We start from the raw sequence: 16,975 nt of genomic DNA, 5'->3' as shown, positions 1-16,975 counted from the left end.
GATAGGGAAAGAATACTCCTCTATAGTGGACAGCATGGTTTTGTAAAAAGGAAGGACCTGCTTAGCAATTTACTCATATTTTATAATGAAGTGACAGTATAACTGAATAAAGGAAATGGCTGCACCATTCTGGACTTTGCAAAGGCATTCAACAGAAAACAGCATGGAAAACAATTGCAAAAGTTGGAGCAAATCAGAATGAATGTGAAGCTGGTAGCATGGATGGGATGGGTGGAAAAGAGATACCAGAGAGTAGTATATGGTGAAGTGAAATTTAGGAGAATGAGGGTGACCAGCGAAATACCTCAGGATTCAGGTTACTACTATTTAATTTGTATATCAATGATAAGATTTAAGGTAGGGTGTGTGTGTGGGGGGGGGTATTCAGTTGTTTGCTAATGATGCAAAACTGGAGATGGCAAAAGTTGATAAAGGTGGTGTAGATATCCTGCAGGATAATTTAAATAAATTGGCATTGTGGATGAAGGATAATGACTGTTAATTGAATGTTGCAAAATGTAAGGTTGAAAAGTTGCATAATGCGTATTACATTGATTGTACTGGATTAAAAGAAACTGGTGAGGCTAGAGACTTGAGGACAATGGTGGACAGAGAATTAGAGTTCAGAGAGCATATTGCAAAAGTTGGTAAAATAGTTCAAAGGACATTTGGGTGTTGAAAAACCTAACAAGTAAAGGTAGGCTATGAATCGGCCACAACTTGACTACTGTGTGCAGATTTTGTTATGTGGGCTTCTTGGGGATTTGGAGGTGGTAGAGAAGCTTCAGAGACAAAGCTGGCAGCAGGTCTGTTGAATGTTGAAGGTTGCAAAGCTCAGGGGGACAGGAAAGAAACTTATGACATATTAAAAGGGTTTTATAAGATTGATGCAAAGGAAATTTTTCAATACATCAGAAATTGTGAGAAACTATGGGTCATTCATAAAATTCATCATGTAAAGAAGTCTTGTAAGAGTGGTTATCAAGGGTGTGCAGACTAGATTTTTTGCATGGAGAGTTGTGAATGAATGGAATGGATTGTCAGAATTAGCTGTGAGTGCCCTGACAGTGAATGAGTTTAGAGAGAGATATGTTAGGTTTTGTGTGTACAAAAGATACTGTGAATCTCCAATGATGCATCTCTGGACTCCACAGAGTTACTCATTTAACAATAATAATAAGGCTAAACATGAGAATAATCTTCTTGAATGGCAGATCATATCAAGTAAAGTGATGTGGGCAAACATCAAAACAGAGAAGTAAGTGCATACTATTAACGTCATTCTTTGTGTTATAAAATAGCAACACATAGCCCGCAGCTAGTTGCAATGAAGAACAATGATAACATGTTTTAAACACTTTTACTCAGTGATATTTAAAAAAAAATTCTTAACTTTTAGAGAAAAATTTGCTGTTATCAAGAGCCTTACCAATAAGCAATTGCAAATGAATACACAGCTGTACAGTATTGGGAATGGGTTAATATAAAATATTTTTAATTTAAAAAATGAAATGACATGGAAAATTTCTTTATTCATGCTATAAACTTTAATATTTCATTATGTAAAGAAATTTTTATGCACATGCATATGGATGATATTCATAGATTCATAATGCATTCTTGGTGTAATGGCAACTCTCCACCTGTCATCATGTTAACACATTCACGTCAGGCATTGTTCTCACATGTGTAAACCACTGGCAGGAACTTTAGCATATGAATGCCACTTCTGTGTTAGGCAGTTGCAACTTTTTCAGTAAATTTTCTTTTGTAAAATAAGCATATGTGAAATATATATATATATATATATATACAGCAGCGAACAAATCTGAACAAGCTGAATTTTTATCAGGTTTTTAGTTTAGTTTTGTTTCAGTTCACAATAGTTTTGGTTTACTATTTTTGGTTTTGATTTTAGTTCTCTATTTTGGTTAAGTGCTGCATGTTTTAAGTGTTTCTATGATGTTTATTAATCGTGTCATGCATTTTTTATTCATTTTTGTAGCTATAAAATGGACATATCTCCAAGAAAATGTTCAAAAATATGTATTCTTTCTCAGCACACATCCATGACTCAAAGACAAATTGCCAATTAGTGTGGTATTCATTTGGGTACTGTTAATGCAATTTTAAAGAGGTTTAGGGAGACAGGTACCTTTTCTCCTGACAGAAAAGGAAAATGTGAGTGAAAAAGGAAACTATACTTACTCAAGATCGTTTGCTAGTTAGGAAAAGGTGATGAATCAAAGTTTGTCTGCTGCAGATTTAATTACATATATTTTAAACCTCTGCTTTCAGCCAGTGGGATTAATGTTTCTGACATGACAGTCCGTTGAAGATTGTTGGAAGCAGGGAGGAATGCCCATAGACCTAAAAAGAAACAACTGTTGATGAAGGCTATGCAGAAGAAGAAGCTCCAGTGGGCAAAAGTGTACAAAAATTGGACTTGAGAAATGGAAGAAGATCATTCTCAGTTTATTATATTCCAAACATCCAAGAAAAGAAATATCAACAGTTGCTTTACTTTCCTTAACTGGACAAAAAAAATTCCATGCCAAGTACTGTGGAAAATAGCAGAATGTGAAATGCTTTAAACTGTGTTTTTCTATTTTATTCTTTGATTAAATTTATGGAAACATCCATTATCCATTTTAATTTATGGAACATTATCCATTTTGCAGATAATGTTTGAATTTTCTACCTTCTCTCTCTCTCTCTGTTAAACTGTTTTTAATTAGTATGTACATCATGAATCAATGCATGCTGTGTAACATTATATGAATCGCACCAGTCATATAGATGCAATTCACTCCCATAATTGCTTGTATTACTGTCAACATAAGCCTTTGTGGAAGCAGTAAAACATTTTGCTACTAGAACATTATTATTTCATACTTTACTTGCTAAATTTTCATACTCAATATTTCCTTATGTTTCATTCTAAAATCTCTTCCATGCAATAAAATAATTAACTTTTAGTTTTGAAATTGCTCTGCTACATGTAATACTGATGAGCACCAATAACAGCCACTCATACTGTTTAAATAATAAGTAATCATAATGCAATATATTGCAATAAAATAGGTTAGAAACATCTGCAGATTAAAATTATTCCATTTAAGAGTGGTTTATAATGCTTATTTAGCAACATTACGTAATTTTACTTAAAACCAAACTAATTAAGGCACTATATATTTCACTTGAATAAATATTCAAGAAACACACACAATTTCAAATAAAAAGCATACCTAAGCACAGCTACTTCATTTTTAAAGGCTTGTAACTGAGCTGGTGTAGGATTAGTAACATTGAGCTTCTTTAAGGCTACTGGACCTGAAAGCAGAGGTTTAAAATATATCAAAAATGAAATTAAATCAGACTATATACAGCAATCACTTGATTAATATGCCCCTGATTAGTGCGGCTTTAAAATTCGATTAGTGCACCTATATACATCTTCAAAATAAATATTACAGATTTTGAACATTTTCTATCTATATATATTTTTATCGTTAACTATTTAAAAAAAAAATCACTCACCAGGATGAAATATTTTAGTTACTGATTTAAAACATTTTACAAAGTTATTTTTTAATAGCATACTACACTATTTCCATGTACACTATGTTCTAAATTTACTGCCAAAAATTTTGCTGATCATAACTCGTGCCTACTCTGCAATTCTTTTCTTTACTTAAAGTATTTTACCAATCTTTCATCGCGAGTAAAAGAATAAGCAAGAAAAGTGGAAGCGTGAAAAATATTCGAAAAGTAATCTTGTTGAAAGAAAAACTTGAAATAATAAAGAAAAATGAACAAGGCGAGTCCAGAGTAAAGATAGGGCAAGAACACAAAAATGAGTGAATCAACTATTAAGAGGAATTTTAAGCAAAGCTACTGAATACAAAAAGAGAAAGGTAAGGTTGCTTCAAGTTCATCATGCATGCACTTGAAATCAAAATATTATAATGATTGAATTAGAGAGACTTCTTTCTACATGGATCGAAGATTGCAACTGAAATCACATTCCCCTAAGCACTGACTTAAATCAAAAGCATTAAGCTGTTTGCAACCTTGAAATAAAGGGCTATCAATGATGGAAAAGAATTCCATGCTAGTGCTGGGTGGTTTGAGGCTTCGAAAAGAGAAATAGCCTACATAATGTTTAATCACAGGCGAAGTTGCAAGCGCAGATAAGGAGGTGGCAGCAAATTATCCAGAGAATTTTGAAGAAAATTGTGAAAGAGGGGTGGGGTGGGGGGCTATTGTGTTCAACAAATATTTAATGTCAATGAAACCAGCCTTTTTCCAAGACTTTTCTGGCCAAATCAGAGAAATCTCAGCCTGGTTAGAAAGTAGTAAAGTCAAATGAAATTAATGCTAGCAATATGCGAGCCGTTTGGAAGTACATTCTTCCACAGTGTGCAAAAGATTTTGAGTGATTCTGACCTGCTAATTTTAGATATACAGCGAGAAGATCCTGAAGAATATGAACAAAATTTAATCACTGAAAAGCCCAAAGAGATTTCAAAGAAACAATTTTAAAACATTTTTTGTACAATCGAAGTTTTTAAACAGCAATGCTTAGAGGCTGACCCTAATGAAGAGAGAAGAATAGAAGAAGCAATAGGACCATACCGTCAGTTGTATGAAACAAAAGAAACGGAATGCCTGCCAAACTACGTTAGCTCAATTAAGAAGTAGAATAATAAATTTATATTCTGAATATGTTTTATTGTCTTTCAGCTTCATAGCTTTCCTTTAACTAGGCCCTGAGATGTACCCTAATTCTTTTAAAAAAAAAAATTAAGGGCCAAAAAAGAAATTTGAGGAGCGAATTATACTTTTCCCCATAGGTTATTATGTTCGATTAGTGCATTTTCAATTAATGCGCCTGTTTTAAAGAAGCATTAGGTGCATTAATCGAGGGATTGCTGTAATTTCAATTGTAATTTAAATAAAATCCATAACATGCATTCAAAAGATATTTCCAGCCTTTAACTGGTTTTCATTATTCAGAAGGCTTCATGTAAAAATGGATAAATGATATCAATAAATTTTCAATTAAACCATGGATATTCCCAAATGATTTTCCTCTATTCTGAATATTTATCATATAAATGGTGACAAATACAAGCACATATTTTTGCAACTCTTTTCAGAATTGAAAATTTAGAGTTGCTCAATTTTTTTTTATTTTTTTTTATTTTTTGTGTCCATACACAAGAGGTTGGTTGATCAACCTATAGTACATTAGTACCGTGTATGGGTAGTGGGTTGGGAAATGAGGAGCTTTTTACATTTGATTTAAATGACTGTAAATTGTACCATCATCCTGTTACTCAGAGGGTATAGAAATCATGCCTGGTCACCAGTTCAGATTTCTGGATTATTTGTCCATGACATACTAATGTAATATAGATTTTCCACAACATATGGGATCTGGCACAGAAAAAAAAGTACAGGAAGCCCTGATAATAGATCTTTTGAGTTTTATTTTTCAAACTAAATATAATTTGAGAAATAAAAATCAAAAGATCTATAATTAGGGCTCGTCCATAAATTATATATCACTAATGGATCTGAGAGCTTGGTTGGAAATAAGACATTTCATCAAAGACTGGAGACCATGTTCTGAAAAACACTAAAGGAGTGAAAAGATGGTATCAATGGCAGAATCATATGAAGACATTAGGAAGAACCTCCACACTGTTCACAACACAGATGAGTAAGCAAAGCTAATCTGAAGTAGAATGGTCACTTAAATAGAATGGGAGAGGGAAGGTTTTTATTGACAGGATTCCAGAAAAAAGATCTAGAGAAAGACCATGATCTTAGGTGGTCTGATATAGTAAGAAGTGTCTTAGAAGACCAAAAAAAAAAAAAAATCTGACAATATCAGAGTCCTGAAAAAAAAAAAAAAAAATTTTTTTTCTGGAGGAAAATTGTCAACTGAGTAATGATGTAAACTTTTCATGTAGGACTATAATATCCTGTACAACTCCTATGGGCTAAGGAAACATATCAAGGATCTGTGAACAAATTTAACAAAAAGAAATGTATTTGAACTTGTTTTTTATAATATAAAATTATATATATTATAATAATATATGGCAGGTAGCCAAGTTTTTTTTTTTTTTTAAGCTGCTTATCCTATAACTCAGTAATTTCCTTTACAATAAATTTCTAACATAAAATAACTACTTTCATAATAAAATAGTGTGTGTGTTGGGGGGGGGGGTTACTTGGGTCTAAACTAGATCACTGAGAGAAGACCTCCACGTAACCTTTCAAGGAATGGACAGACTGACCACGGTTTCTCATTTAATGTTCAATCCAATCCGCATCTTCTCATGGCGCACTCTATTAGGCATCTAACCAGATATTGAACAAATGAAAATAGGATGGCAATTTGGGATTTAGCCAACCAATTGTATTCTTACTGGATTAAGCATAATGCAAAATGATGGAACAACATGACAGAAGTTCATGCTGGCTAAAGTATCGTTCAGTTTTTTGTCAGGGCAAACAACAGAAAGTCAGCTATTCGAACAAATCCCAACTCAACATCAGTAGAGTTCAAGTTTAGCACCATCAATATAAGAAGCATCAATGGAAAAGCAATGAAACTAGCAGAAGAAATGGATAGTATTAGACTGACATAATAGCTGTTACCAAAACAGATGAGATGTTTCTGAGCAACAAATATAAGATATTAGGCTATAACAATCAGGAAAAGAAGGAGGAGCAATAGAATTCAACAATGAACAATGAGACTTATTGTTTATGTTTATGGACTCCAATGAAGGTTCTACTAAGGAGGAAGTGAAAGATTTTTTTTTTTTTTTTGGCATTAGAGAAGACAGTTGACACAACGAAAAAGGAAAAGTTGATCCTTACTGGAGATCTAAACAGCAGAGAAGAAAATGATTACAGACATATAGAAATGTTTTAGAAAATTTGGAGTAAAAAAGTAAAGCTAATCATAATGGTAATCATAATGCTGGATTTCTGTTCAGGACATGGAATAGTTATCACTAATACCATGAAAATATGCACAAATTCACATGGGGAAAAAAAAAAAAAAAATTCCTCATTGATTCAGGATGCAAGAGTATATAGAGGATTTGAAATCAGGGGTGATCACCATTTAGTTTTCGGCAAGATAATAAATGCAGAAACTTTGAAAACATCAACTGCATCCTGAATGAAAAACTTATAAAACAAGTAAACTATTTCAGCTATTTAGTGCAATTTTTAGCTAATATGGCACATTTTTCATCCAGATTAACCTGTTATCTCTCAACATTCCAATATTATCAGATCTTATACTTGTCTACTAAGGCATTTTTTACTGTATCAATCCACCTAGGTCTTGTTATTCCTAACGGTCTTTTTTCCCTGCCAACCTGACAAAGAATACTTGTTCTGTTAACTTTCCTCTCCCATTCTGTTTAAGTGCCCATACCACCTGATATTAGTCTGCTAACACATTCTCGAATAACAATACAAAGTTTCTTTAATTCACATGAAAAACACAAGGAAATAAGAATAATATTTATCCAAAGTCATATATTTCAGTCTGATATGGAATAAAAAGGAAATTAGCATCATCATCACCATCATCATGCGTATCAAGGATTTAGGCCTAGCATGGTCTGTTGCAGCCTTAGAAGTCATCGTTGAATCGTTTAAGAGGACGTCCTGGTTTTCTTTTTCCTAATGGCTTGTACTTTAGGGCTTGTTTTGGTAATCTTTCTGTTTTCATTCTTTGAACATGTTCCATCCATTTATGTTTATATTTTTTAATTTTTTCTATTACTGGTTCTTGGTTTAATTCTTTCATAATTTCTTCATTTCTTTTGCAGTTTTTCTCATAAACTTCATTTCTGCTGTTGTTAATCTTTGTCTTTTTGAAGGAAATTAGTCAAAACAATAAATTAGGTGTATATAAGATAGTACTCAAACCTATTTTTTAATGATGGATCTGAAAGTTGGGTTAGAAATAAAACATCTGATCAAAGACTGGAGACCACAGCTATGAAAGTTCTGAGAAAGATTAGTAGAATGAACCAATGGAATGAATGATAGTATCATATTGAAAATAAGGATATGAGGATGTGCTTACTTGACATTGTAGGCATTCATTAACAGATCTAATTTCACATGGTATGGTCATTTAAACAGAATGGGTGAGGAATGTGCCATAGAAAATAGAAACATAATTCATTTTAGAAATTATGGACTTTACAACTATGTTATAAATAACTCTTTTAATTTCCCAATGTTTCGACCTTTATTAAGTTCATCATCTGGAGTATATACAAATATACCAGGACAAGCTGAGTTACATTTCACACAGTAAGCTAAAGAAACAATGATTTGATCACCGGTTATTCTACTGGCATGACCTTTAGTGAAAACATTATTTCTTATAGATAGTTTTCTTACAGTAACAATGATGTCCTATTTTTAACATGACAATTGGTATTTTAGATTTAGGATTCTCAATTACCTACAGTCCTGTTTATAGTTAACTGTTAGAGAGAAAGGTCCCGTGGGTAGAATATGTGCCTTCTATATGCTTGGGATTTTTAGACCATCATTATTGTTCAGATAGGAGTAGTTGATAAGAATCTCACAGGCTTCCTTAAATTTGCATTCATACTATGTTTTGGTGTGATGTAAACAACTGGTGCTTTTCCAGTCAATTCTATGTAAAGGGCATGTTCAGGGCATGATCAGAAAGGCCAGCTTCACCATAGTTATTATATTTAATGTATCATTTATGTTCCTTTTGTCTGATGGAAACTGTGCATCTCATATCCCCTATATATATATATATATGACAGAATGATCATTGACTCGGTTAACATACATAGTTTTATGAAGAATTAAATGACTAGAACCGAGATTTAAGTAAAAAGGTTTTAATATAAACACACTACTAGTTTTGGCCTGTAACAGCCTTCTTCAGGTGACATTATAAAAGAAAAAACACTAAACATTGAGGGTTAAAAGACTATGAACAACATAGACAGTCTTTATACATAATTAGCATGAAAACGTTGTAGTTGTATTTGAAGCTGTTCTTTCGTTTGTTGCATTGTTGGGAGAGTGCGTGTTTGCTGCATCACGTGAACGCCAGTACATGATTACAGCTGAATGACTATCTGGGAGGTTGTAGCTTAAGTTGTTATTTAGATGAACAGGATTGAAGATGATTTCTCTAGATTCCACAATTTTTCTCTCTATTTCGTCACTGCAACGGAAGATGTTAGTAGATTTTTCCCAGCAGACTTTGTGACTTTGGTTATCATCATTAGGATTAGCCGAGAAAAGGATATGACTTGATAATGCACTCGCTCGCTGTCTCTTGTAAGTAATATCTCTCATGTGTTCTTCCATATGCATTTCAACAGATTTGTCTGTCTGCCCGAAATAAGGAATATCGCAGTCACATAATATTTTATATACAAATATATAAAAAAAAATATATATATATATATGGTATATTACAGGTGCAATAAATACGGTATACTGCAGGGTGGGCCAGCGAAGGGATGGGTCTTTGGATGAGTTGAGTAAGCTTTTTAATTTTGCACGAGGTTTAAAGGTGGCTTTGAGGTTGTATTTTTGTAGTATTCTGTTTATTTTATCTGCTATCCCTTTAATGTAAGGAATGGTTGTAGTTTTATTGTAGTCTGGTTTAGCTTTCTTTTTTATTGAGGTCTTGTAGAGAATTTTGTTAATGATGTTTTGGCTGTAACCATTTTTTAGGAAAGTATTTGCTGATAACTTTAAATTCGTCATTCAATGCATGTTCACTGGAGCAGATCTTCTGAGTTGTATTTGCAACTCAGAGAAGAAATTTGCATACCAGAACTCCTCATTGCCCTACTTATCTCTGCACCATCAGCAAACAAATGAACATCGCATATCAGGTCCTTCCCCATATCACATCATTAATGTATAGATTAACTCACTTAACAAAGTCAACAGTCCGGAGAGACTCTAGATCTGTTAATATCTGTCTTGAAGAACACAAAAATTACTTCTGTGATCATCTTTATGGCAAGTCAGGACTGCAGATCATGCTCTGGCTATTCCTTTACAGAAGATAAAATGGAAGAAGACATCTGTGCCACAAAGGAGTCACTATAGGTCTGAGAGACCATTTTTAGAATCAACATCGACTATGAAGCTATCCCCAAATTGAACAAGTATGGCTGCATTAATTTGCTAAAGATCTGGGAGACAGTCATTCTAAGTAAGTATAGCCTTACTTTTTGAAATTAACTTTATGGTTATCCAGCCCCTAGAGGATATCTTGTTAGGACATCAGTTCTTTTCAGTTACAATATGAGTTGTTTCCACAACTATCTAGTTGAGCACTGTGTGCTTGCTAGAGTTGTGATTTGTGCTCTGGTGGCGCTGAGCAGAAAACATTAAAATATTGTTACTTCCAATAAATGAATTTTATTTATTTATTTTTCTTTTGGTGTTGTTAATTTGCCAACGTTATGCATTTATATTCCAATTCTATACTCTTCAGTCTGTGAAGTAGTCTCTCATGTGGCATATTCTATCAAAATGCATTAGCAAAATCCAACAGTATCACAGTGTATCCATTTCCTTTATTCAACTTAGCTGTAGCATTAATAAAATATGAGCAAACTGCTGAGACATGAACTCCCTTTAGTAAACCTATATTGTTCCTTGCAAAGTACAGGTTGTCTACTAACTCATTTCTGTATGCTAGTCCTTAGTAACTTCCAAAATTTTCATATCCACTTCAGAAGATACTGATAAGTGTAGTTAGACAAGCTTTTGCACCACCACCACCACCCAAGTATAATTTCCATTCTTGTAAAATCTTTCTTGAGATGAGAATTATACAAACATGTCAAGGCCTTAGCCAGCTTGGCTGAACATTCCTTTAGCATAGATGCCGACATCAAATGTTTCAGTAATGAAATGCTGTGAGTCGACATATTACTTAAAATTATAACAACGGAATTAACTCATGTAAAATATTATTTATTAGTAGAATATTCGCCTGAGTATCACAGGCATCTTCAGTACATGTAAAAAGACTAATTAAACAATAATTGACAATTCCAAAGGGCACCACCTAAGTAGCTCATGTAAGATAACTAAAAAGGGATCATTAAGTTTCCTAACTTATTATTTTTTTTATAAAAAAATGTTTATTTAAAAAAAAATTTTTTTTAATAAGTCAAAACTTAATGACCCTTTTTCAATTATTTTATATGAGCTACTAAGGTGGCACTGTTTGGAGTTGTCAGTCACTGTTTAATTAGACTTTTTACATGCCTGTGATACTCAGGCGAAAATTCTACTAATAAATAATATTCTGCATGAGGTAATTCCATTATTATAATTTTAAGCAATGCTGATATCATGTCTATCCCTAATGCTGAATTCTTATGTAAGTTATGCAACGACTCTTGTACTTCCACCTCATGCATTTTTGCTTTTTCATCCACTGTAGGTAGCACCGTCTACCATGTTACATACACTAAGTTGACAGTTTTCAGCAAAATTAGCATTCATTACTTGAACAATCACATCTGCTTCTGACACAAGGATACCTTCTTTTCTTCATTCTTTCTTTCTTTTACTTGCAGCCTCACAATAAAATTCTTTTGGGTTGCCTTTAGCCTGCACAGCCTATTTCTTTTCATACCCTACTTAGCTTTCTTTACAATACTCAACTTTTCTGGCTTGCAATTTATATTTCATAATAACTCCTCCCATCCTTATTCTTACTATATTCCTTCCACATATTCGTTTCACTCCTACCATATTTGTTCTTTGAGTTCTTAGGGACACATTCAGATACTGATCATTTAAACATCTCTGTAAAAAAGGTCTGCTGATATCCTTCCCATTCAGAACTGACACCATAGGACTGAGTATAGTATTCTCCTGAGGTTGTCATAATGTTCAGCTTTGCAGTTCAGCATGTCCTCTTCTTCTTCTTCTTTTAAGCCATTTTCTGTCCAGTGATGAACGAACGCCTTCTCCAGTTCTTTCCACCCTTCTCTGCTCTGTCCTTGGCAATGGTTGACCAATTTTTCCCAACAAATTTTGACAATTCATCACTCCACCTTCTTTTAGGACGTCCTCGGCCTCGTTTCCCTTCTTTTGGAATCCAGTTCATTAATATAGTGGTCCATCACTCATCTTCTCTCCTGGATAGATGTCCGGCTCATTTCCATTTTAGTCGCTTATGGTGAAGAATGATTTCAGTGATGTGAGTCTGGCTTCTTATCCAGGTGTTTCGCTTATCTTTTAATGTGATGCCTAGCATCAACATCTCCATTTTTCTTTGAGTTGTTGTTAGTTTATTTGCCAGTGCTTTTGTTAGCGACCAAGTTTCACAATCAGTGTATACTTCCAGTCAACAATATGTGATGACTGGAAGTATACACTGGTTAAATGTCTTACTTTTTAAACAAAGTGGGACATCATTTTGAAAAATGCTTTTCAATTTTCTGAATGCACCCCCACGCAAGTTGAACACTCCTATTTATTTCCTTTTGGAGTCCACAGTTTAGATCAATGAGATGACCTAAGTATGTATATGAAGAGACACTTTCCAAGAAATTGTTTTCTATTATGTTTTTTGGTGTTACAAAATGATTAAACATGATTTTAGTTTTTTCTCTATTTATTTATTTGTAGACCAACTTTTCTGCTTTCATGATATAGGTCTTCTATCATTATATTAAGGTCTTCTGGAGTGTTTGCAAAAATTATGATACCATCTGCATATCTTAGGTGTGTTAAGTTTCTGTTATTAATTTTTATACCAAGGTTTGTCCAGTTTATATTATTAAATATTTCTTGAAGGACTGCTGTAAAGATTTTGGGTGATAGAGAGTCTCCTTGTTGGACACCTTTTTCAATTGATATTTTATTGCTACTTGTGTGAAGTTGAATTGTTGCTGTTGCAGTGTGGTATATTTCCTGGAGGAGGTCCATATATTCTCCAGGAACTCCCTGATTCTGGAGTGTTTTGAATATTGCATTAGTTTTGATGGAATCGAATGCTTTTTCATAATCAATAAAGGGTAAACAGAGAGGCAATTGGTTTTCTTCTGCTTTTTCTATTATTTGTTTTACTGCATGAATATGATCAATTGTGTTACAGCCTTTACGGAATCCTGCTTGTTCTACTGGTTGATTTGAGTCGAGAAGAGGGGGTTAACCTGTTTGTTATTACTTTTGTGAGAATTTTGTACAGATTGGAGAGAATACTAATTGGTCTATAGTTCTTTACTTCTTCTTTAGCCCCTTTTTTTAAATAACAGTATCAGAGTAGCATTTTTCCAGTTTTCTGGTATGTAACCTGTCCTAATTGGACATTAGGATAGGTTAGTTACTTTCCAGGTCACTACAGTATGATCACTAGTGCCAACAGGTAGTCTGATGCTGTGATCGAATAACACTCTTTGACCTCAAGTTTCTGTTTCACAAGCTGTTTGAGAAAGTTGACTTGCAATATCTCAATAAATTCTCTTTCATTCTTATCATAAGTTTTCTCTGCTACCCAATCAATGTTCAGATAATTTAAGTTACCCAAAATATTTACTAGTTTAGTATCCATCAGGGTAATTTGGCAATGCATATCATCATCATCCCCAGCAACTGAAACACCAATCTGTGGCAGCACAGACTTACCCAACTATTTTCACAAGTGAACTGCAAAAACTAGCAATATGTACTGCCTAATTGCTGAGAAATACATTCTGTTGTACAGTCTTAGTACTGCGCATAACTCAGTAGTGCTACAAAAACGATATTTAGAAATGAAAAGAAAAGTTGATGTATACATGAAGTGGAAATGGAATATAACAGAAACAAAAGCTGGAAAATGTTTGTTCAAGAAGAACCTGTTAAAAAAAGGGAGTTTTTCCTCCCCTTCTTTTTAATTAACTTCAAGGGATAAAATTAATTACTCCTTAGAAATGAGTTAAAAGATTCATGACTTATTTTTAATGGTATTAACAACACCAAATGAATTATTTTATAAAAAAGAGGTTTTATTAACTTGCTTATATTTCGCTGAATCAGCATCATCAGAGCACAATAAGCATGTATACGCAATAGTGAGTAAGTGAAAAACTACAACTGTAATGGACAAAAGATCTAGAGTCCTAATTTGGCACCCTCTAATGTAAAAAAAAAAAAAAAATATTGCAGCCATGTGGGGAATTGTTCTTAAGATAACAGTCTTCCAATTTTGGGGAAATCAATGCAACCATATTTGTTTAGGTTAGGAGAATTTTTCATAGCCATGGATGACACTTAAAAAATAATCTTTCAGATTTATAATGACTTCTGAATAGCACATTAATTTTCTTCCATCTAATCCTGTGTGAAGGGTCCAAAGCATCATCTGCCAGTCCTGACTTGCCATAGTAATGGTAGCGAATGTATTTTTTATGTTCTTTCAGGCAGATGTTAACAGATCTTCCTGTCTGCCCATAGTATGCAAAGTAACAGACACAAAGAACTTCATACACTCCGGAGTATGCTATGTTAGATGGTGAAGTTCCTTAGGAAAGAAGATCAGAGTTGCTAATTTAACATGAGGTTTGAATGTGGTGCGAAGACCATGTTTCATTAGCACTTTGGCTATCTTTTCTGATGTACCTCTGACATAAGGAATAGGAATGGTAATGTTGTTCCCGTGTATTAGAGGAGGGAGAAGTAATGCAGTACCTAGTATTTTAGCTATTTTGTAGGAATTGTAGGAATATTCTGTACCATTGGCCAAGAAGGTACGGTACAGATATTTGAGTTCTATGGACTGAGCTGTATCATTAAAACAAATGAATCTGGCTCTGTGTTGAAGTGTTTTTAAAATACTATACCACTGGGCTGGATGATGATGCAATTGTTTATATAGATATCTTCATGTGTGTGTTGGCTTTCTGTAAATGGAAAAAGATAGTGTTCCATCTGAAAGGCAAGGAACTAATGTGCCAAAAAAAAAAAAAAAAAAAAAAAAAAAAAAAAAAAGTTATTTTCTTTATTCTTTTTTTAATGTGAAGTAGATTTTGGGGCGTTGGCCATTTAGGTAGGTGACAAAAAGCATCCAAAATTTCTTGTCCATGGGGCCAAATGGCAAACACATCATCAACAAAGTGTAACCACACTAGGAGTTTGTATGCTGTGGTAAGTATTTTATTTTCAAAGAGTTTCATGTCATAGCAGTACCATTCATCTGTTTCTAGATTTTTCCTCCCATGTAAAGAAACCTGCATACGTAGCAAATTTGAAGAATTCATAGATATCGGGGGGGGGGATTTTAGACTTTATCAAATCAAGATTGTCTATTAACGGTACATTGGTAAATAAAGAGGTGACATCAAAACTAGCCATTATTACATTATAAAACATCTATTTTATAAAAGAGTTCATTTGGTTGTTAACATCGTTAAAAATAAGTCATAAATAACCTTCAACACCTAAGCTTATCTGTTAAACCGAGTTAAGAGAATAATCAAAATTTCACTGATCTGAAATGATGCTTCAATTTATTTGCAATAATCAGTAAACAAAATCATGAAATGGAAACAGAATATAACAGAAACATAAGCTGGAATTGTTGTTCAAGAACAACAATTCCTGTTAAAAAATGTAATTAATTTAATAAAATTAATTACTCCTAAGGAGTAAAAAGAATAATCAAAATTTCACTGATCTGAAATGATGCTTTAATTCACTTGCAATAATTGTAAACAAAATCAGTCATAAGGCACAAACTACATCTGTCTGATAGTTATCACAAAAGTAAATAATACTCATTAAAAGAGAGGATACTTTATTGCATACTTCTTCTGGTTGCCATCTGCCATACGGCCGCAGGAGGGTAGCTATATGCTACCATTCTAGGGAGAGATGATTATGAGCAAGGTGGTTTCCCGTTGCCTTCCTTGCCGTAAGTATTTATGACTGTAACCTGTGTGTTCACGGGGCCGGTTTGCCTGCTTGCGGGATGAAAAACCCCAGATAAACTGGCGGAAAAACCCTGCTGCCCATGCCCAAGACCGGCTAACTTGGCTATGGCTGAGGAAGATCCTTAAGCTCCTCACGTCGTAGACAGGAATCGAACCTAGGACACTCCTTCCCCAGGCATATGGTTGCGAAGCGCAAAGCCACTAGGCTAACCGCACGGACATTGCATACTGATGAACATCAAATTTCAATAAATTTAAAAGAAGCACAATGAAAACAAACAAGAACATCTCTCCCAAAAGAATTTTATTGCTTAGATTATTCTGATATCTTTGGTGATTGAATTAATTTGTAGAGCACAGACTAAAAATATGTGTGTGTGTGTGTGTGTGTGTGTGTGTGTGTGTGTGTGTGTGTGTGTGTGTACGTGTATGCATGCACGCCCACACAAATGAAGAAGTTATTTTAAACTTTTTATAACTGTTTCAGAATTTCATAAATTTAGTTTATCATATTCAGAAACAGACATTTTTATTATTTAAAAAGCATATGCTGCTCTATGCAATCTGTTACTGAAACCTCCATCCTATTCGTCGTCGTCATCATCAAATACCTGGCATGTATCCTCAAGAGGTGTACAGGCTATTATGCTAGTACTACATGAAAACCTACATCATTACTAACTAGCTTCCTATCAACAATATTCCTCCAAATCAATCTGTTATCTGTCAAGACTCCAACATTATCAGATCTTTTATTTCTTCTTCTAAGGCACTTTTAACTGCATCAATTCACCTATACCTTCGTCTTACTGACATCTAACGTCACAGTAAGACGTTATGTCTTTTTTCCTGTCAACCTGGCAGAGAACACTTGTTTTTCTAATCTTTCCTCTCCCATTCTGTTTACCACCTGAGATTAGCTCTGCTAACATATTCCTGGATACTAACAGTGTCAAGTTCTTTCCTAATATCCTAATTTT

At 33.8% G+C, this 16,975-nt stretch overlaps 1 protein-coding gene across 1 annotated transcript in view; it reads right to left on the bottom strand.

The window, feature by feature from the left end:
- Positions 1-16,975, bottom strand: part of LOC150109194 (serine/threonine-protein kinase A-Raf-like) — a 344,481-nt gene that overhangs the window by 106,676 nt on the left and 220,830 nt on the right. Inside the window, exon 12 of the mRNA XM_090411929.1 lies at positions 3,249-3,333. Within this exon, the coding sequence (XP_090268055.1) occupies positions 3,249-3,333 (85 nt within the window). The remainder of the gene's footprint in view (positions 1-3,248; positions 3,334-16,975) is intronic.

The sequence above is a fragment of the Typopeltis vanoorti genome, chromosome 2, assembly GCF_054136105.1.
Source record: "Typopeltis vanoorti isolate ZY-2024b chromosome 2, IOZ_Tvanoo_1.0, whole genome shotgun sequence".
NCBI classification, from domain to species: domain Eukaryota; kingdom Metazoa; phylum Arthropoda; class Arachnida; order Uropygi; family Thelyphonidae; genus Typopeltis; species Typopeltis vanoorti.
The sequence above is the reverse complement of the archived record's forward strand: the minus strand, read 5'-3'. Positions and strand labels throughout refer to the sequence as shown.